General features: G+C 55.5%; 2 protein-coding genes across 3 annotated transcripts; one reads left to right on the top strand and one right to left on the bottom strand.

Moving 5' to 3' along the window:
• Positions 1-290: 290 nt before the first annotated feature.
• Tmem151b (transmembrane protein 151B) lies at positions 291-7,935 on the bottom strand. Its single transcript, XM_021649315.2, has 3 exons — positions 7,556-7,935; positions 4,989-5,429; positions 291-4,250 (listed from the first exon to the last, which is right to left on the bottom strand). Exons 1-3 carry the CDS (start codon positions 7,670-7,672, stop codon positions 3,117-3,119), a joined length of 1,692 nt encoding a protein of 563 aa, XP_021504990.1. The 5' UTR covers positions 7,673-7,935; the 3' UTR covers positions 291-3,116.
• Positions 7,936-13,284: 5,349 nt separating this feature from the next.
• Positions 13,285-20,836, top strand: Nfkbie (NFKB inhibitor epsilon). Of its 2 annotated transcripts, none has more exons than XM_021649295.2 (6): positions 13,285-13,921; positions 16,128-16,230; positions 16,828-17,050; positions 17,953-18,041; positions 18,193-18,432; positions 19,760-20,836. In XM_021649295.2, exons 1-6 carry the CDS (start codon positions 13,548-13,550, stop codon positions 19,877-19,879), a joined length of 1,149 nt encoding a protein of 382 aa, XP_021504970.1. In that variant the 5' UTR covers positions 13,285-13,547; the 3' UTR covers positions 19,880-20,836. The 2 variants fall into 2 exon arrangements, with proteins under 2 accessions (XP_021504970.1, XP_021504969.1); XM_021649294.2 differs by having other exon boundaries at positions 13,287-13,921; positions 19,692-20,836.
• The last annotated feature ends 268 nt before the right edge of the window (positions 20,837-21,104 follow it).

Raw genomic sequence — 21,104 nt, 5'->3', positions numbered from 1 at the left:
CCTGCCCCCACCCCTTTCCCTTTCTTGTAAGGAAATCCTTGAGCCCTGATCTCAATCTACATACACACACACACATACAGAGAGAGAGAGCAAAGCTATGCCTGTCTCTCTCTGCTCTTCCACCTTGCTTGAAGATGCCGCCTGCCCATCACACCCCTGGTGTGGGCCACTTCTACAGAACTCCCCATCACTAACCCTCAGGCTGGGAAGGGGTCACAAGTGACAGAAGGGCTCAGACACAGAGACCTCCTATCCACGGTAGGGAATAAATGTTACTCTGAAGAAGGAAATCAGTGAGTCATCCACACTTTTATTATCCACCAGTGTGATTTGTACAATCTTTGCGCTTGGAATTCCATGACAAAAAGGCCACAGTGTGATGCACCCAATTTGACAGAGACCTGTCTTCTCCCGAGCCAGGCCCAGCCCACCCCACAAGCCCTTATCCTCAGGACGTACAGTCTTCCAGGTACCCTCCGTGAGTCCCTGTCACTCTTCGACTGCCCATCCTGGGACTACACCCACAGGAATCACAACCTACGGGCCTACGAGAGGATCTGACTGAGGAATTCAGGCCAAGACCCTCTTCTCCAAACTCTCTTTGAGCTGAGAACCCCACAGCCCACCTATCCAGAGGACGGGTGACTGACTGCAGCTGCAATCCAGGAGGGCCCACGCTCCAGGGACTCTGCAACAAGCAGGCGCTGAGCTGAGCACCAGAGGGGGCTTGGGAGTGACTGTGTGTGTGCCTGTCCGGGCAAACCGGAATCCTCTGTGCCTGACACCCTCTGACAGTTCCAGAATGCAAACATGTAGGTGTGAGGGTGTGTGTGTGTCTGTGTGTGTGTAGCCACAGCTGCTAGCAGAGGTTCTAATTAGAGAAACAAGAACATTCAGTGTAAAGTTTAATTTTAGAGATTAATTAATTTTCTGGTTTTCATTTTCCCTGGCAATCAATAAAGCTACCAAGAAAAGAGACCAAAGAATTGCTTTCTCTCTTAAGTCTGTGCGTGTGTGGGAGGTGAGCTGTCTGTGCAAGATGACCTAGGCAGAAATGGTCAGGCAAAAAAAAAAACAATAGCAAGGCTTCCCCTCCTCCTCTCCGGAGGCCAAGCTCTGTCACTGGACCCAGCATGAAGGAGGGTGAGCCAAGTCCTTCCCTCCTTGGAGAGGTGAGGTGGCCAGGCTGCCCCTAAATGAGAACAAGATATTCCGGTGCCAGCTGGCCAAGAACTGGGGCCTCAGGCCACAGCTCCCCCACCACCTGTGCGTCAACAGATGTCTGCTCCGGGAAAAGTAGAGTGCTCCAACAAGCCCACCCACAGACGAGGGGCTCACACTCAGTGTGCAGGAGGGTTCAGTGCTGGCAGGCCAGTGGCTACTGCTGCCCAGGAAACCCTGGTGGGCAGCTGTGATGATCCCTTCTGCCCAAACCCATCCCCCTCTGACACCCTTTCCTCCTCACCCAACCATCTCTATATGGTTAGAAAGCTCACCCCACCACCACCATTTGAGCCATTGATCATGGCTTCCCCCACAATATGGGCTTCCCGTATCCCCCTGGGAAGAAGGGAAGGGGAGCCAGAGTTGTTGCATAGGTGGGGGCAACTTCCCTCGTTGATACAGCCAGGGGAGGCCAGGAAGATGGAGTTCTGACAGTGAAGGCAAAGCAAGAAGCAGAGGGAGGAAGACTGCCTGGATGGCAGCCCAATCCCTCGGTGCTAAGTCTGCTGGGGAAACTTCAGCCAGGGCAGCTTGGGGGGGGCCAGACACAGACATGCACAACGAAGCACAATGGGGTTGGGGTGGGGGTGAGGGAGCGTGGGGAGAGGGAGAGCAGAGTCGGGTCAAAGCTCTGAAGGGACAGGACTGGGGTTGGTGTCCTGGGGCTGTGGCAGGACGCCCCTCTGAAGAACTAGAAAAAAGGAAGTGGAGGGTCTGGCAAGAACCCAACTCCTGCCATTGGAATTAAGTATCTCTCCAGCTAGGGCTTGTTGATGGCTCCACCGAGCACGTGTGAGGGACGCACTACCTCAGCAAGACGAAAAGCTACAGCACGCCCTACCACACCTTCAGAGCTGGCTTCGTTCTACCCACCACTGCTAACCCTGCTCCTCCTCCCGCCTGCCTCCTGAGTGAGTTCGCTTGACACCAAGGTGCGTCTCAAGCTCTGTCCCCTTGGTAACTCACCCCGGCCTGCTTTAACAAGGGCCTCCGGGCTGGCACCTTGGCCTCCTTAACGGAAGCACCTACCCAGAACCCAGGGGAGGGAGCAGCTGATTGCTGGGAGGCTGAACGGGCCAGGCACGCCCTCCCCATCTTCCCTTCCTCGCCCGCACCCTGACAACAGCCCTTCAGAGCCAGTAAGCCCCGAGGTGAGTGACGTCATTGCCGCGAGGATCGGTCCCTCCAGGACCGGACCTCTGGGGCCCAGTGAGATACACAAGAGTGGTGGGAGTGGCAGCAAGGAGCAGCCAAGCTTTCCCCGAGGCAGCGCCAGAACTTTTGCAAGGCGTAGAGGGGCAGACTGGGCTGCCACCTGGCCCCACCCCCAGACCCGGTGAACTCAGAAGCTGTCTGGAAGCCGCTTGCTCTTCACCAAACCACCGCCCGCCCGCCCCCCTCCACGGGGGCCCGGCTGGAGCGAGGTTTAAAAACAAACAAACAAACAAACAAACAAAAAAGCGCCAAATGCCCTTCCTGTGGCCACGGTGACTCCCTTAGTGGAGAGGCCAAAAAAAAAAAAAAAGGGTCCCACATCATAGTTGCCTAGTAACAGTCAAGACTCGATGAAAGCCTGGGCGGGAAATCTCGAGTGTCCGTGGAAAAAGAGGTGTCCCGGTAGGAACGCGGTGGGGACCGGAAGAGAGCCACCTCGGCCCCGGTGGGTGGGATTCTCAGAGAGCTGCCAACCCCTCGCCCTCTGTCTGCGTACAGGGAAGCAGAGTCTTAGACCGCCAGGGTCTTGCCTGGGCGTGCCCCTCGCCCCCTGCCTTTCCCCCATCCCCCGCCCGGCCTCAGTCACCATCCTGCCTTCCCCTGCTACACACAGGGAGCACAACCCTTGGAGGGGCAGAGGCGGGAGAACGGCGCAGGCTCCCTCCAAGGGCGGGAGGTCACAGTGAGGTCTCCACGCAGGAGCCGTGGCGGTGCAGTGGCCGGTGGCTGTGGCCCAGGCACCCCTCCTGCCGATGGACGATGAGGACAGGGAAGTAGAGGGCGTCGTGGTAGGGGGGCGGGGGCCCGGCCTCCTCCTCGTCGTCGTCGTCCTCCTCGTCGTCCCGCATGCTGGCCTGGCTGGACAGACGCGTCTGCTCGGTGGGGCAGCTCGCCTCGTTGACGCTCCCGCTCCGGCTGCGCCACAGGCAGCTGCGCCGGGAGCCGTAGAGGCGGCCGAGGGAGAAGCGGCTGCCCCCGCACCCCGCACCGGCTCCGGGCCCCTGGCCGGCCCGAGGGCTGGCGCAGATGCTCAGGGCGCTGCGGGAGAAGATGGACGAGCTGCTGACCGCCCGCTGGCAGTGCTCGCAGCTCCGCCGGTACGGGGCCACGCCCGCCGCGCCGGGGCCGCCCACCCCTCCGTAGCGACACGTGGGGGCGTAGCCCCCGCCCCCGGCCCCCCCGCAGCGGGCGCCCAGCCCCGCCAGGTCCATGAGCACCGCCTCCGAGTAGCTGGGGACCAGCTGCTGGTTGGAGCGGATGTGCCACTCGAGCTCCGTGCTGTCCACCGTGTTGACCCGCGGCAGGCGGTGCGTGAGCGGGGGCAGCAGCTCGTCGCTGGGGCTCAGGCCTCCGCCCGCGCTGCTGGCCGAGCCCGGCCCCTCCAGGCCGAAGAGCTTCTCCACGTGGTAGTGAGCGTAGGCCGTGCGGTACTCGGCCAGCACCCTGAGCGGCCACGACAGGGTGAGCAGCGCCGCGGCCCAGAAGGCCGACGAGCAGGCGTACCAGGGCGGCCGGGCCGGGTCAGGGAAGGCCACCATGAACTCTCGGAAGTCCACGTTCTTGAGGTGCATGCCCTCCCGTGCCTCCATGTAGTCGTCCAGGCCCTCGTTCTCGGCGAAGAAGCGCGCTCGCTGGCACAGGTACGCGTTCTCGGCCTCCACGCTGGCGAAGCTGAAGCACTTGGTGAAGCGCAGGCGCGTGGCCGGCGCTCCCTCCAGCCCCACCAGCGCCTTGGACACGTCCCGGACCCCGCAGCGCGCGTAGTCAAACTCGGCCTCGGCCACGTGGGTGTTGACGCGCTCGTGGTAGACCTGCAGCAGCGCGCGGGAGGAGGCTGGAGTCGCAAGGGGGAGCGGACCGTGGCCTTTGTCTACCCACCCCAATGAGGAGACACAAGTCTCCATACCTGGGGTCATCTCCATCATCATCGTCGTCGTCCCCTCCCCCTCCCTCCCTCTCCCAACTCCAGTGGGTTTTACACTGTGAGCGGTGATTGCCCTGAAAACTCGGTATCACGAACACCCACCGCCTCTAAGAGTCTTGGGCTGAGAGGCCCAGGCACTTGGGTTTTAAGCCTAGCCCTGCCGGGTAGAAGCAACCTCAGGCAAGGCTGAGCCGAGGTCTCCTCAGCCGTGAGTACTCAGAATAACTGCTTCACTGAACATCTGCAACCGGGAAGCACTGAACAGACTCCACCCAGGAGCCAGCCAGCTTGACTTTCAAGCCCCATCTCCTCACTTACTGTTTGACCTTGGACAGGTTTTGTTGTTGTTGCTTTTCTTTTAAAAAAACAAAAACAAAAACCAATGCACACACGTTTGCTCCTTAAAATAAAACGGGGATATACCTACTTCATAGGTTTGCTGTAAGGATGAAATGGTTTTAAACCTGCAAGGGCCTAGGCCTTGCTTGGCTCTGTTGGTGTTTGCTGTTATTACTGGGTGCCCGCGGGGCTCACTGCTGTCTCCTGCTCCCTCACAAGCCGGGAGAGAGGCAGGCGGCCCAAGCGACCTCCCTCATCTTGAACAGCCCGCGCTCCGGCCCCTCACCTGGGTGGTAGTGTAGGCGTCTCCGTTGCGGTACCGGGTGACCTGCCGAGTCCGTCGGACGTAGTGATAACTGATGGCCTTCCACCAGATGCAGGGGGTGGCCTGCTGCATGCGGCCCACGCGCTCCCGGACGCTGCTCACGTCCACCCGGTGCTGCAGCTCGTGGCGGGCTTGGCAGTGCCAGCACTCCACCAGGTAGACCGCGTACAGCATGAGCAGGAAGGCCAGCGGGATGTAGACATAGCCGTTGGAGCAGGGGCTGTCATGGTACATGAGGCTGTTGCCCTGGTAGGCGCTGCTGAAGGTGAGGCGCGTCACTGTGGTGACGTGGCACCAGGCCACCGCCCCCAGGCAGCCGTACATGAGCAGCGAGAGCAGGAGGCACTTCCAGTGGGAGTCACGGCAGAGAGATTTGGTGAAAGAGGGCTGGATGGGACGTTGCTGCTCAAATGGGTGGGGGGTGGGGCGCCAAGATGAGGAGGAAGTGAGAGAGAGCGGCAGGACCCAGCACAGAGAGGAGTACAGACATGGAGAGACGGTAGGCAGGCACCAAGGTTGCAGACAGGAATGTAACGGGAAGAGAGATGGGAGCCAGGGACCGGAGATGAACACAGAGGTTCCGCGTGGGACACGGAACCGTGAGGACAGAAAAGGTGGCCAGAATGCCAATACAGAAAAGTGCAGAGAGAGATACCACACGAGGGCAGAGAGAGATCCGAAGGGGAGGCCCAGACAGACGGGATGGTATCCAGAAAGAGTCCAAAGACAGGAACAAAGATGGCAATGAGACAAGAGGAGGTGTGAATGGGAAGAAGGAATAGATAAATAGGCATTAGCAAAGGTAGGTCCCTAGCCCAAACCCTCTCCAGGTGTCCCAGGAAAGCAGGGAGGGACCCACTGACATCATCTCCCCTCTTGACAGGTGGGCCCTTGAATTCTTGCAGATATTTTTCAGTCCTGAGTTCTAGAGAAGCCATTCTCCTTTGGCTCGCCCACCTCTGAACCCCCTCCCGGGCAATCTAGCACTTCCTTTGGAGAAGGGGCTTAAGCCAGGCCATTCCCGTTCCTCCCTATGTTCTTCTGTGTGTTTCCTACTGTTCACCCCCGCTCCAGGCGGAATAAGGAACACTCTGCTCTAGGCCAGGAAAGAGGGGTTTGGGCCCCTTCGCACAAGACAGTCCAAAAGTGCAGAGGCCTGTGGGTGAGGAGAAGATGGGAGTGTGAAAGGAAGCCCCCCGGAAGCCCCGCCTTCTGTCACCAGTGTTTGCTACTCTCCCGGGGCCTGTCTGTTAAAAGCGCTTGGCACAATCTGAGTTGTTTACATGTCTAGCTGTCCACCAGATGGAGTACTCCTGAGGGCAGGGCCCGTGTCTCGTTCTCTTTGCCTCCTAACACCCAGCAAGCACATAGTGAGGGTTGAGTTGGAGTGCTCAAATAGCCTGTCTTCTCACCTCTTCTACACTGTGGCATACCCATGCACGCGGGTGCGCGGGCGCGCGCGGGCGCGCACACACACACACACACACACACACACACAAAACCTCCTGCTGCAGTGCTGGCTGAGCCCTTTTAATTCTTCACGCCTGGCCTTGGGACCAGCCAGAAAGAAAAGGCGGCGGAAACCCAGTGTACGGCTGACAAGCGGCAGGCCCTAGACTTCCATGCATAAGTAGGAGGCCCAGGAAACAACGCACAGCACGTGCCCGCAAGGAAGGGAGAGTACCTCGCCTTTCAGGAGCTGTGTCCTTGGAAGCTGGGGCGTAGGTGCACCTGTGTGCCAGCCTGGCTACAGGCTTGTCCCAAGCTGAGTACAACCGGGAGGGGCGCCCCGCAAGTCCATCCCCGCTCTCCTCCTGCCCCCATGCAGTGTACACGGCCAGCGCAAGTGTGCGCCGGAGGCTCGGCCGGAGGGCTTTTCGCACTTCTCCTAGTTTCTTTGTCTCCAGTTCTCGAAAGACTAAAGTAGGACCCTAACGAGGCACATGCTTAGTAAAGGACTCAACATTTCTTAAGCTTAGTGCCCTCTAGGGGGAGCAGCGGGCATTAAGAGAGAGAGAGAGAGAGAGAGAGAGGTGAACGGCCCCCTTACACACACACTCACACGCCCAGTGACCCCAGGGGGTATGGCCTCTGCACACCTCTGACCTTCCTCCGCACCCAGCTACGCTGACACCACCGCCTCTCCCAGGGCACTATCCTTGCCTCCGAGCCCTTCCAGTCCTCCCTCCCGGCCTGCAAGGTGGGATGCCGCCCACCAGGCTCACCCGGGGGCCGGCCTAGCCCCTCGGCTTGGCTCGGGGTCTGCGAGGCTCCGCCCCGGGCCCCTCCCCCTGCCCGGGACCCCTCTGAGCCCCGCCCCCGACGCGGCCCCTTCCCTGCCACAGCGGACTGTGCGGGCAGCCAGGTCGGGGCAGTGGCGCTGGACTGCGGCTGCAGCGGCCGGCTCGGGGTGCGGGGCGCCGGCCGCTCTGCGGCGGAACCGGCGGGGACCGACCGCGCGAGGCGCGGGGGATGGGGGGGCCAGGTCGAGGCCGTGCTGGGGGGGACCGGGGGCGGCCGACTCTCACCTCCTCTCGGGCGGGGCCCTCGTCCGCCGCTGCCATGGGCTCCTCCGGGACCCCGGAGCCGCCACCGCCGCCGCCGCCGCCGGCGCTCTCTCCCGCGGCCGAGCCAGGGGGGGACATGGCGTAGAGGGGGCGCGTCGAGCTCAAGACCTCCCGGGGGGCTGCCAGGGGCCGGGGGCATCCTGCGCTGGCCCTGAGGAAGGGGGCGCGAGGGGCGGGGCCCTCTCTGCTCCCCACCCCCCGCCGGGGGGAGGGGGCCTAGAAAGGGCACGTGAGGGAGGGCTGGAGATAGGGGGATGGGTGGGAGGGCGGGCTGGAGGGGCCGGGCTGGGGGGGCCGGGGCCGGGGGCGGGTGTCACCTTGAGGCCCTCGCGGCGCCGCTCCGCCTCCCGCCCGCTCCCGCCGCCGCCTTTTGTCTGAGCCGAGCTGGAGCCAGCGCGCCCCCCCTCTTCCTCCCGTGCAGCAGAGCCCCGCCCCCGGCCCCTCAAACTCCGCCTTCGCCAAGCCTTCCTAATAACCACCACCACACCGCCAAAGGGAAGAAGCAACAGGGCTCCCGGCACCCTTTCTCTCTCTCAGCTCTGCTAACCGCATCTTCCTTCTGCCTGCTCGTTCCGGGAAGAACGCAGCCTCAACTCCTCTCCAGCCGCCCTCCTAGAAGGACCCCGGGGCGGGGGAGGTGGGTAGCTGACCAGCATCCCACGCTTCCATCCCTGGTTCCCTCAAGTCCCTGAGGCTGAAGGCTGGGGAGAGGGAAATGAGTCTGGGAATCCTAGGAGAGACTCTTATTCCTAGTTTGTATGGTAAAGGGTTAAGGCAAGAGCCAGACTCCAGAGGGAAGGAGTAGGGTGAAAGGGAAGACTCTGAAGCTAGATCCAAGAAAGGACTACTAGAGGGCAGAGAGACGAGCCTCTGGAAGGATCTCCTTCGCAAGAGCAGCCCAGAAAAGCAGTGAAGTGCATCCGGTTCCTAGCCTGGGGGTCAAGGACACCTGAGTTCTTAATTCTGGCTCTGCCGTGATAAGTTGTGTGGCCTTAGACAAGTACCTTCTCTGAGTCCTTCTTTCCTCCCTCACCAGTGCAGTGAAAAAGGTTCACCAGCCTTTCAGGGTAGGGAGGCAAAGTCACAGACCACAGGCAAGCTGAGCGACTGCGGGCAGCCAAGCCCTTCATGCCACTCGCCCACTGCTGCTCTCCCCTGCGTTGACTAGGACACACAAGAGACGGACATTTTTTTTTTCGTGAATGCATTCCCGGGTACACCCATAAATAGGCAAGTACTCAGCACCTCAGCACCTACTGTGTGTCATGTGTAGAACTAAAATGCAATGTTCTGCCCTCAAAAAGCACAGTCTAGTTGGGGAGAAGACACGCAAACCAATCACTATAATAGAGCGTGATAAAGGCCAGGTGCAGTCACTCTGTGTATATAGTCACTGTGCCGTCCTACTGTGTGACTAGGGTCTTTGACATACAATAACCCGTAGGGATTCAAGGCATATAGGGAGCAAGTGAGTGCTCATGGAGTCCCCTGTCAGACCACAGTCACTCCCAGAATTCAAATCTTCCTGTGGAAAAAAAAGTTCATCAAGGGAGGTGACACACGGCTGAGGCAGGAGGATCCCTACCAGAGGCCAGCCTGGGCTACGTAACAAAACACTGTCAAAAAGGGGGTAGGTGGGAGGTTGGGCTTCTAGCTCAGGGTAGGTAGGAGATTGGGCTTCTAGCTCAGTGGTAGGTCACTTGTCTAGCGTGTGTAAAGGGCTAGTTTCAGTGCCCGGTACTGGGAGTTCCTTTAGAGCAGGAAGTGACCTTCAGGCAGTTTTGATATCTGCTCTCTGGGACAGGAAGTAAGTCTACCCGATGCCCAGATACTCCCTTGCCTCTCCTGGATGGGGTGGCCACTCCCTTCGTCCCCGCTTCTGCTTCTGCCTCAGTTTTCCTATTCCTCTCATCCCAAGTGAGTACAGCAAGCTCTCTGCCCCCCCTATAGCTTTGAAGTATCAGCCTCTTTTGGTCAAAAAGTCCATTCTTTCTCTGAACAGGGCATAGTTTCCAAAAGGGAACACTTCTTGTTCTCAGAGGAGTCTCTCTCGGTGGCTCATTGCAGTGGCTCCCACCCACGGCTTCTGGGAAGCCTGCCTTGCAGTTTCAGCCCGTCTCACCATGGTCAGCTCCCTGCATAGACAGCCGAGGTCCTACCACTGGCCTTTCCTAGCCTAGATGGATTCATCATGCTTTCCATTTGGCTATGATCTTTCCCTTGCTGTTTATCCACACTGTCTCTACCTTGGGATGTTTGGTTAACTTCTGAACTACCGAGAGACCCCCATTTTCCCTGGTCATAGACAATATCTTCCCCTGGAAGCTCCAGGAAATGGGGGTTGGAAAGAGGGGGCAGTAGAAGGAGCTGACCACCTGGTCACCATGGAAACTAGGCCTGTTTCTCTGAAGATAAGCCTAGTGCGGTGGGTGGAGGTGAGGAGTAGGGCCATCCAAAGGGAAGCAGAGGACACCGGCGAGGTGGGTGCTAAGTGGCCCCACCCGGGAGACGGCTGTTGTTAAGAAGTCAGGACCTGACCACACTGCAGCTTGAGTCAAGGGCCAATGGCCATGCTTTCAAATAAAACTGCCCTTGGGGGTCCTTCTCCCCACTCCAGGAGTGACAGAAAAGCTCTATCAGAGTACAGGCGCTTGGGCTGAGGCCGTGGGTGGCTCAAGGCTGACCTCATGTGGTCAATACAGGAATTGCCACACACCTGTTAAGTCTCAGGACCAGACACCTGGTCGGGTTCAAGCGCAGCCTCTTTGTGAATTAGGAAAGTCCCTTGCACTCTCCTGGGTCAGGTTCTCCCATCAATGAGATTTAGATCTTGGTAAGAGTTTTACTGAAGAAAATATAGGATTAGATAAAAGAAGCCAGTTCTGTATTTTTCTGACTATGGGTCCTTGGGCAAGCCAGCTGACCTCTTGAAGTCTTAGGCAGTTTTTTTTGTTTGTTTGTTTGTTTTGTTTTTGTTTTTGTTTTTTTCTGCTATTCATTTGCTCTAGATTTTGAGAATGGGAGAGGTGCATACAGAAGAGGAGGTTGGAAACTTCTGAAGCCATATTGGCCCCAATGGAGCTTCGTTTTGTTTTGCTCAGGGTGTTTATTTTGGGGTTTAGTGCCAAGGATCAGACTTAAGGTATTACATTTACCAGGTAAGCGGTCTGCCTCTGAGCCACATTCCTAATTGATGCCTCAATTCCTCGGCTGTCTTGTCATGACTCCAGCCTGCCTTAAGCTCGGCACATCCTCTCGCTCCTCCTCCAGTGGGGTGGAGAGCCTCTCTTCTCTTCTCATCTCTTTCCCTCACCATCTCCAGCTCAAAGTGGGCCACTTCTGTCCCTTTCCCCACTGAGTTAGGTAGTTGGCCCTACTGTGTGACAAACAGTCTAGGTTGTAACTTCCAGAAACTTTAAAAGAGTTTATTTAGCAGTTATTAAAGGTGGTGCAAGCCTCAGGAGGCAGAGGCAGGCGGATCTGCCGAGTGAGTTCCAGGAGAGCTGGAGCTGCTCAGAGAAACCCTATCTGGAAAAACCAAAATAAATAAATGAGTATAAAAGACACGGTTTTATTTTATTTTATTTTATTTTATTTATTTGTGTGAGTGTTTTGCCTGTAGGTGTTCATACCTAGTGTCCATGGGGACAGAAGTGGGGTTCATTTCAGGTGGCAGATGGTTGTTAGACTCCATGTGGGTGTGTGGAACTGAGCCTGGGTTGTTTTCAAGAGCGGTAAGTGTGCTTAACTGCTGAAGCATCTCTCAGCCCCTGCCAGAAACTTTTAGAAGGCTGGGATGATTTTTTTTATGGTGATGGTGAAAATGATAGTGGCTGTTGGTTATTACTGTTGCCATGGTTATTGGTCTTTCTCTCAGATCAGAGATATATCAGATATATAGAAGCAGTTCCGGGGCTGGAGAGATGGCTCAGAGGTTAAGAGTGCTGGTTGCTCTTCCAGAGGTCCTGAGTTCAATTCCCAGCAACCACACGGTGGCTCACAACCATCCAGATGAGATGTATGAGAACACCCTCTTCTGGTGCTCAGGCATACATGCAGGCGGAACACTGTATACATAACAAATAAATCTTAAAAAACAAACAGTTCCATATATGTGTGAAATGGTTAAATGAACAAAATAAGGTTCTGGTGGAAAGGGCAGAAGAGAATGGCTAAGTAGCTATTCTTGCTTCCTTCATGAATGCTGGGATACAGCAAAGCTGTTCCCTTGGTTGGTGATGGTCTTCTAAGGGTATTGCTAGCCCAAGGAAAGATCAGCATTAAGGCTCCGGCTCAGGGTTTACCTGTGGGCGGTGTTCTCTCCAACCCTAGCTATGCTGAGGAAAAGCAGGACTGGAGAGAAAGCTGTTTCAGGACTGGGGCTAGAGTAGAGACTTCGACAGTGGCAGGAGCCTCCCCACCCTGGCCCCACCGTAAGGAACTAGACCTCTCTGACTACTGGGGGAGTAGTCTGATACTGTACCCACCAAAGGCCAGGGCACCACCCTGTGAGGAAGAAGAAGCCCCATGACCACCATTGTTAGATAAGTCTGCCCCAGAAAACCCACTTCCCCAAATCACATCCTCCTGCCAAATCCGTGATCTGGGGAATTGACACAGGAGACATCTATGAAGATGCTCCAGGGAGGGGCTGGAAAGATGGCTCAGCAGTTAAGAGCACTGGCTGCTCTTCCTGTGGTCCTGAGTTCAAATTCCAAGTGACCCCATGGTGGCCGACAACCATCTATAATGAGATCTGGTGTCCTCTTTTGTCACATGGGTGTACACGCAGATAGAGCACTCACACAGATAAATCTTTAAAAAGAAAAAAAGTAAAGTCTCCAGGGGAAAGCTGCTCCCCTAAAGATAATGAGGCATACTCCCTTCTTACCCAGACCTCTGGGCACTGGTAGGGAAAGATGAAATTGAGAAAAATAGGCAGAGGGCAGCAAGCAAAGCCTCCCTCTGTGCTGGCTGGTAGGTCAGCTTGACACAAGCGAGAGTTATGTGAAAGGAGGGAACCGCGGTTAAAATGCCTCCATAAGAGGCAGCTGTAAGGCATTTTCTTAATTAGGGATTGATGGGGAGGGCGCACCCCGTCCCAGCCCATGGTGAGCGATGCCATCCCTGGGAAGAATGCAGGCCGGTAGGCAGCACCCCTCTACGGCCTCTGCATCCAGGATCTGTCTCCAGGATCCTGCCCTGTTTGAGTTCCTGCCCTGACTTCCTTCCGTGATGAACAGCAATGTGGAAGTGGAAGCCAAATAAGTCCTTTTTGCTCCCTAACTTGCCTTCTGGTCACGGTGTTTCATCCCAGCCAGCAGAAAGCCAAACTAAGAGACCATCCCACCAACCTACACAATCTCCCTACAAAGCGGCCAGTCTATGCAGAAAACCAAGAAATACACTTTTTAAATAATTGAACAAATAAACGATTGAAGACAACAGAACTAAAAGAAGGAACGAACGAATGCATGAAACTAGTGAATGAAAATGAGGAAGAAGAAGGATGAGTAAACGAATGACTGAATGAATGGGCGAAACCATCCCCGCAGAAGTCAAGTCAGGAACGGTTACCAGAGACTCCCAGCCGACGCAGGCTACAGTCAGGGGGATTCCGGAGGGGCGGGGCTCTACCCGGAAGCGCCTTCGAGGGGCGGGGCTGTGGGCGTGGTTGCGGCTGGTGGCCACTTGTGCCCGGGGGCGGGGCGAGTAAGAAGACTGGACGAGGGGACCGTTCAGCTGCCCAAAGCACTCGCTACGGTGGACCTGGCCGGCGCCCTGGACCTCTCGCGCTTCCCGTCCGCTCCCCGCGCCTGCACAGCCAGGTAATGAGGCCGCTCGGAGAGGGACTCTGGTTCTGCTAGGCGGACCCACAAACCCGGAAAAGCGCGCGGCACATCTCAGAGTTAGATCCCTCCGGACACCGGACCCCCGGGCTGGCGCGGCCGGCATGTCGGATGCGCGGAAGGGGCCGGACGAGGTGGACGACAGCCAGTGCGACTCCGGCATAGAGTCGCTGCGCTCTCTGCGCTCCTTGCCCGAGCCTACCGCGGCCCCAGTGTCCAGCTCATCGCACAGCAGCTGCCCACAGCCTTGGAGCCATCCTCCGGAGAAGAACAAGGAACCAGGGGAGAAGGAAGATGAGGATGGAGAGCGGGCTGACTCCACCTATGCCTCTTCCTCTCTCACCGAGTCCTTGCCCTTGCTGGAGAGACCCGAATCCGAGGAGCCAAGCCCGGCCTCAGGCTCGCCTCTGCCGGCCGCGGGAGTGCTGAGCCCTCAGCAACTCGAAGCGCTCACCTATATCTCTGAGGATGGAGACACGTGAGTAAACTGGCTAGACAGGATGTTTCCAGAGCCTCCCCAGAAGCTGCAACTGGCTGAGCACCCACCACCACCATCATCACCTGAGAGGATAGATCCTCAAAGCACCCACCCTGGAAGAGCCAGCCCCCTTCTCCAAACTCCACACTTAAAGTGCAGCCTACTTTTAAGCTATAGCCAGGTTCAAACCGAAACACCAGACATCGTCACCCTCTTTTGGAAGTGGACAGAGCTAGCAGGGCCCTGGCAACCTGGAACACCAGCCAGAATTTTGAAAACCTACCAATGACCCACCCCTGGGAAGAGAAATTTCCCCCAACCAGTATGCTTTTTGTTTTTCTTGTTGGGGGAAGGGGTGTCCCTGTTTGCTCAATATTCGGGATCCCAGTGTCTGACTTCAGAACACCCTAACCAAAGGAACAAAAGACAACACCAGGTTTCAGGTTGCCTTTTGAGGTCAGGAAGCTTAAGTTAAGGGTGCTGCCAGGGTGCCTCTTTGGAATTGGTTCCAAAAGAAGGGTGACTGGACTGAGAATTCTTGCCCCAGCAAACAGGATAGGCAGCTGGCTGCCCCAGCTTACTTCCTCCTCTGCTGAGAAAAGGGAAGTGATGGCTTGGTGTCAGCCTCCCCAACACCCTGCACCTCCTGAGCTCCCCAAATCTTCCTTGATATCCTGTCTTGTCTCTTGATTTTCCCTTTCCTCCCCTAGGCCCAGTTGGAGTCAGGTGCAGCCGGACTGAGAGGCTCTCAAGTGTGTAGGAGGAGTAGCCAATAGGAGACTTGGCCTTAGGTAGAAGAACGTGTTAGCAGAGGGGGTGACTGGGCTTTGGGGATGATAGACAGAATAGGGGTGGCTGGAGTCCCAGATGAGAGATGCCGGGATGACCTGCTTGTTGGAGATGTGGGGGTCTGGGGTAGGTCCTGGCAAAGATAGTTTCCATCCTGTGAGTGGGAGAGAGGGTGTAAGTAAGCCTTTTGTACTTTGTGCCGGGATCATAAAACCTTAGCCCAGAACCTCAGAGTTTGGGGAGCTCCAAGCACAACTTCTCCTGCTGCCCTCCATTGCTAGCCTCTGAGCTCCAGCCTTGACCAGCTCTGGTTAGGTGGTGTCTGTGTGTGTGTGTGTGCGTGTGTGTGTGAAAGCATCAGGACCCCCGCCCGGCCCCACCCCCGCCCCCAGCAGAGCTCTTTCCTCCTCTGGAGGTGACTGGACTGTGGGAAGTGTGGAAGTGGGAAACGGAAATGGGAGGAGGGGAGACTGAGGGAGAGAGGGAGGTGGCTGCAGGAATGTGACCCAGAGAGCAGGCCCTGGCTGAGGGGATTTCCAAAGTAGTTCCTCCCTCCCTCTGTCACTCTCTCCTGGCCTCCTTTACTGCCTGCCTACAGCAAAAGTTTGCCCCTCCTGCCTGAATATCCCCCTCCCTAGCCCAGAGGAGCCTTTAGCCAAGTTGCCCCAAAGCAGCTGTCCAGGTCTAGACCATCTTGCCCTGGCTTTCGTTTTCCCCACCTGATGTGGGGAAACCCCAGGACTGGAACTTCCCATCCCAACTGCCCCAGTTAGCCCTAAGTTACACCCCTTGTCACCCCCTCCCCACCAAACACATTTTCTGCACCGCACCAAACACCCCTTGGAGTTGCACCTAGGAGGGGGTTTCTGACCAGGCCCAGTCTGGCCTGTGCAGGCCGAGGAATGGCCCTCTTGACTCATGGGAGCAGTTCGAGATGCCTTGCCCTCTTCCCTCCCTTGGAATGTGTGACATTGAGTTGCTGGGGGGAACCCCACGTCTGCCTCGTCCTGTCCTCCCTGTTGTGGGGAGGTGGGTAGCTCAGCTCTGGAAACCCCCTCTGTGTTCCTCCAGCAGCTTTCAGTTTAGCTTTGAGCTGCAGCTGACCTGGCGAGGCCCTGGGGGCAGAAGGGAGCTGGGTGTGGGCAAGTTGGACAGGAAGGTCCTTGTGCTGTCAGTAGTCTTCCCACATGCCCACCCAGCCAAGGCCCTCCACAGGTCCAGTCATCCGAGCCTGGGGCTCCCACCTCCAGAATCCTGGCTTCCTGTGCCAACCCCTCACTTCCTGGCCCAGACTCTCACTTCCTGCACCTGCTTGGTTATGGGTAGTTAGTTAGAGGTTGCTGCATGCATTCTAATGCCAAGACCCCAGCTTACCCTCTCAGACCTAGTCTCTGACCCTAGCCCTTTCCTGCTCTAGGCTGCTCCACCTGGCAGTAATTCATGAAGCCCCATCGGTGCTGTTCTGTTGCTTGGCTTTCCTGCCCCAAGAAGTTCTGGACATACAGAACAACCTTTATCAGGTGAGTAGAGAGAGAAGCCTATGCCTAGATACCTGTCCTAAGCTGCCAAACCAGAGGCCATAGGAAGCCATCTGTCAGACACAGTGCCAGAAGCTGCAACACAAAGATGAGTAAAATGCAGCCTGTGCCCATGAGGTGCCCACAGGCTCATCGCCAGCATGATAACAACAATTGTATTGACGTTCATAGCAGCCTCAGTGGGGTCTGGTGTCTTTGTGAGACAGGTTGACTATAAGAGATGACATCTTCATTACGCCTTAAAGGAGGGAATTGTCAAGGAGGCAGCCCTGGATCCTCTGTCATTCCTTCCCTCACCCAGCCCCTGAGGTCAACCCTTGAGGATAACGGATCTCTCCAGAGGAGAAGAACTAGGAGCAGGGCACTGTTTCTCTCACCCCACTTCCAGAATTGGGGTCACAAGCATTTGGGGAGGGGCTCGGGAGTAATTTCACAGAAGACCCAACTGTGACCTTTATAGCTACTTTCAGAGAGGCTGCAAGAAGTTAGAGATGGTTTTAACCCCCTCCCCAAACATGTTCTCAGAGGGAGGAGCCTGCTGCAGTGGTCCTGTGACCCTGTGACCCTCTGTGCCTACAGACAGCACTCCATCTAGCTGTTCATCTGGACCAGCCAGATATAGTTCGGGCGCTGGTGCTGAAAGGAGCCAGCCGGATCCTACAAGACCAACATGGTGACACAGCCCTGCATGTAGCCTGTCAGCGCCAGAATCTGGCCTGTGCATGCTGCCTGCTGGAGGAGCAGCCAGAGCCAGGCAGAGAGCCAGCCCATCCACTGGACCTCCAAATAAAGAACTGGCAAGGTACAAGTAGCCCCCAGGGCCTAAGGGGTAAATAAGAGGTAAAGACAGGGAAGGGAGAGCCCTACCCTGCCTGTTGTTATTCCTCCAGTCTGAGCACAGGAGAGTTCAATACATCCTTACTAAATGACTGAGTGGATGGTTTGTTTCAGAATTTACCCAGTGCCTGCAGTGTGATGAGCAGAAATCTAAATCTTGCCCTAAAGATATTTAATTTAGCAGCAATTAGGTAGACAAATGAACTCACTTTCTATATGCCACACATTGTCCTAGGAGCAGAACCAAGGAAGAGTGAGACAGATAGTAAATATACAATGCAAATTATATGTATTTAAAGGAGGTGAGTGTGGTGGTGTGATTTTTTTGTAGGGTGGTCAGGGAAGTCCTCAGAATCAGGAACCTTTGAACAGAGACTTGAAAGAAACAAAAGATGCAAGTTTGAATTTGAATCTCTATTGCAAGCAGGGTAAGAAAAAGGAAGGTGGTTCTAGACTGGAAGGGAGACAGCCAAATAAAGTGAAATAAAAGTCGTGGGGTGTACAGGAAGAATTGACCTCAGGATAGAGATAGGAGCCATGAGGCTCCCCAGACAGCTCTGAGAAGACTCACCTCAGCTTAGCAGGGGGTGGGTGTGTGCATTGGAAGAATGTGTGCGTGCGTTTGGGGCTGCCACTCAGCAGCCTGATCCTTGAAGCATGAAAGTTTCAATAACATGACTGAAAAAATGGAAACTTTGAGTTCCTTTCCTCTCAGACTTCTGAGGGGGTTTTTGGGAGGTTGTATTTTAACAGTCCTGTGACTAGAGGCCTTGAGTAGGCAGAGTCCCTCGAGGCTAAAGGGCAGGAGTGCCTAAAGAAAAGGATCCGTAGACACCAAACAGAAGTCCCCACCCTCCTCCACCCCAGGTCTGGCCTGTCTCCACATCGCCACATTGCAGAGGAACCAACCACTCATACAACTGCTGCTTCAAAACGGAGCTGACATTGATGCACAGGTGAGGCTGCCGATCAGGGTGCCACCTGGTCCCCCACCTGTCTGGTCCAGCTGCCAGTGTCACACCTATTGACACCCCCTCTCCAGAGCACAGGCTGGGTAGAACTGCCTCTCGACACGCAGAGCTGACAGACATCCCTGTTCCTCTCCAGGAGGGCACCAGCGGGAAGACTGCACTGCACCTGGCTGTGGAAACCCAGGAGCGAAGCCTGGTGCAGTTCCTGCTCCAGGCTGGTGCCAGGGTAGATGCCCGAATGCTCAACGGGTGCACACCTTTACACCTGGCAGCTGGCCGGGGCCTCAACAGCATCTCATCCACTCTGTGTGAAGCTGGTGCCGACTCCCTGCTGCTGAATGTAGAAGATGAGACGCCCCAGGACCTGGCTGAGGATGTAAGAAACATATGCTCTGCCTGGCAGAACCTCCCACCCGTAACAGAGTTGGGCACTTCCCTTGGGCAGTGCTGGGGTGAGGTTGCAGGTGTAACTCAGTTGACAGGGCGCTTGCCTAGCATGTGAGAGGCCCTCGGCTCACCACCCAGCACTCCAAAAAATGGCACATACTGTTTTTTAAGCATTTGGGATTTGGACACAGGAGAACCAAAAACTGGAGGTCTTCATCTGTATAGCAAGTTCAAGGGCAGCCTAAGCATCGTGAGTCTCTGCCTCAACCCCTCGTCCCTGGTCAGCTGCTGGGGCAGAACAGGACTATTTCTTACTCACTGTGACATCTTTGGCTGTCTTTGGCCCCCCAGCAAGTTTCCTACGCTGGTCAGACCTAAGGAATCCAAACACAGACTCCAACAGGAGTGAATCAGATGGAAGGCAATGCCGTGGTGAGGCTGGTGAGAGCCCCAAAGAGCCATGCCTCAGCACATAGCTGCAAATGTCTGCAGCATACAAGTAGATACCCTGTATTTTCAGGTCTTAGGCTTTTTATAAAGAACAAAACTCACATTTTCTATACATTAAAAAAAAAAATAATTCAGGCTGGAGAGATGGCTCAGAGGTTAAGAGTACTGGCCGTTCTTCCAAAGGTCCTGAGTTCAATTCCCAGCAACCACACGATGGCTCACAACTATCTATAATGGGATCTGGTGCCTACTTCTGGTGTGTAGACATACATGCAGGCAGAATACTGTGTGAATAAAAAAAAAAAATCTTAACAAAAAATATTTAGCCAGGTGTGCTGGAACATGTGTTTAATCCCAGCACTTGGGAGGAAAAGGCAGGCTGATCTCTATGAGTTTGAGGCCAGCCTCCTCTGCATAGTGAGTTCCAGGACAGCAAGAACTACACAGTGAGACCCTGTCTCAAAAAAAAAATTTTTTTTTCTTTTCAAAACATTTAATGCTAACTCTTCCACACCCCTACCAACAGGAACAACAACAACAACAAAAAAAAAGGGCCAATTGACTAGATCAGCTGTAAGGTCACTGCTAGCTCAGATATTCTGCAGGGTTTATTTCAGATATTGTTTAAAGCATTAAGTCTCTGCCATGCCCAGGTCACTTGCTATCTGGGGTGTTAGTGTGACTGAGCTCCCCTTGGGTCTTCAGTTCTGATGGGAAGGGGGCTGCCTAGCGGCTTCCCAGCTCGCTACTGCCATCTCTCATGACATTAACTCTGCTTCCCTCCATTCTCTTTCTCAGCTCCTTTCTTATTTGCCCTTCGATGACCTGAAAATCTCTGGAAAGCCACTGCTGTGTACCGACTGAAGCCAGGGCGGGCTCCCACCTCTTCCCACCTGGGAGCTGGGGCCACAGCTGCTGCGGTTGGCACCCACACAATGTGCCCCTCTGCCAAGGCAGGGCCTGGGGACCGTGTGGTCCTACAGTGAGATGAAGGGCTGCAGACAAACGAGGAAGAGTCAGTCTGGAAGGAAGAGCTTCCCGGGCAGACTGGGAAAGAACCTCAAAACCCCGGGTGTCCTGAAGGGAGCCTCCTTGCTTCTGTTGAAGACGGCATGGGCCGAATTTGCCAACCACCAGGAAAACAGGGATGAGCAAGCCAGACCCTGAGGGGTCTTCCCTAAACCACCTGTGTGAGTGTGCTTGGCACTGGGGTGGAGCCCAGAGCCTCCCCAGTGGTAGGCAAGCTCACTGTCCTGCAGCTCTGTCCACAGCTCTCCTTTCCCTTTTTCTTTGGTGGTGACACTGATTTGCCTGAGATGGCCTGAAACCCACTCCATAGTTCAGCCAGTCTCTGAACTTGGATCCTTCTGTCTCAGCCTCCTGAGTAGCTGGGGTGATATATCTGGAGGCAGTGGGCCTGGAAAAACACACTCATCTAAAGACTTCATACGTAAGGCTCCAAACTGAGCCTTTGGAAAGGGAGAATTCTATAATATGACACTAAAATGGAAGAGGGGGAAAAAAAAGTAGTTTTCCTTCTACAGTTGTTTGTACAGTCAGGCCTGAACTGTGACCCAAAGGTAAAGGCAGAGAGAAAAAACTGGCCCCTGAGCACGGGGAGTAGGGCATTGCTGGGGGGTAGGAGGACTGAGAATTCTCAGGCCAGTTTCCTGCCAGCACAGACCCATCGCCTTCCAGTGGAAATGCCCAGGGATGGAGAGTGAGAAAGAGGAATATGGAGACCCGTGTCCCTGGAGAAGCTTGTGGACATTGAACCCAAGAGAGCTGCAATTCTATTTCTTTCCCTGTTAGATTCCACACAGTGAGGGCCCTGCTAGGTCAGGCCCATGACTGGCATGAAGACCAAGAAGAAATAACAACGCTTAGCGCTAAGTAAATGCATTCTGTGAGTGAGACAGATATTAAAATCATACACAACCAAATACGAGGTTATGTTGCAATGGGTACGGGAAGGAAAAAAACTAGCAGGAAGGAGAACAGTGGAATGGGTGGAGGATCTTTTTTTTTGGATGGCCAAGGAAGCTTCAGGTAGGTGTTATAGAACGTGGGATTTAAGATGAGCAAAAAAAAAAAAAAAAGAGAGAGAGAGACAGAGAGAGAGCATTGGGAAAGGCTCTGGTGAATTAAAAGAACTGAAAACAGGACTCCGGGGTAGACGAGTGGGGGCGACGAGGATGCACCAGGTCATTC

This window comes from Meriones unguiculatus, chromosome 16 (genome assembly GCF_030254825.1).
Source record: "Meriones unguiculatus strain TT.TT164.6M chromosome 16, Bangor_MerUng_6.1, whole genome shotgun sequence".
Taxonomy (NCBI): domain Eukaryota; kingdom Metazoa; phylum Chordata; class Mammalia; order Rodentia; family Muridae; genus Meriones; species Meriones unguiculatus.
This window is presented reverse-complemented; position numbering and strand designations above follow the sequence as displayed.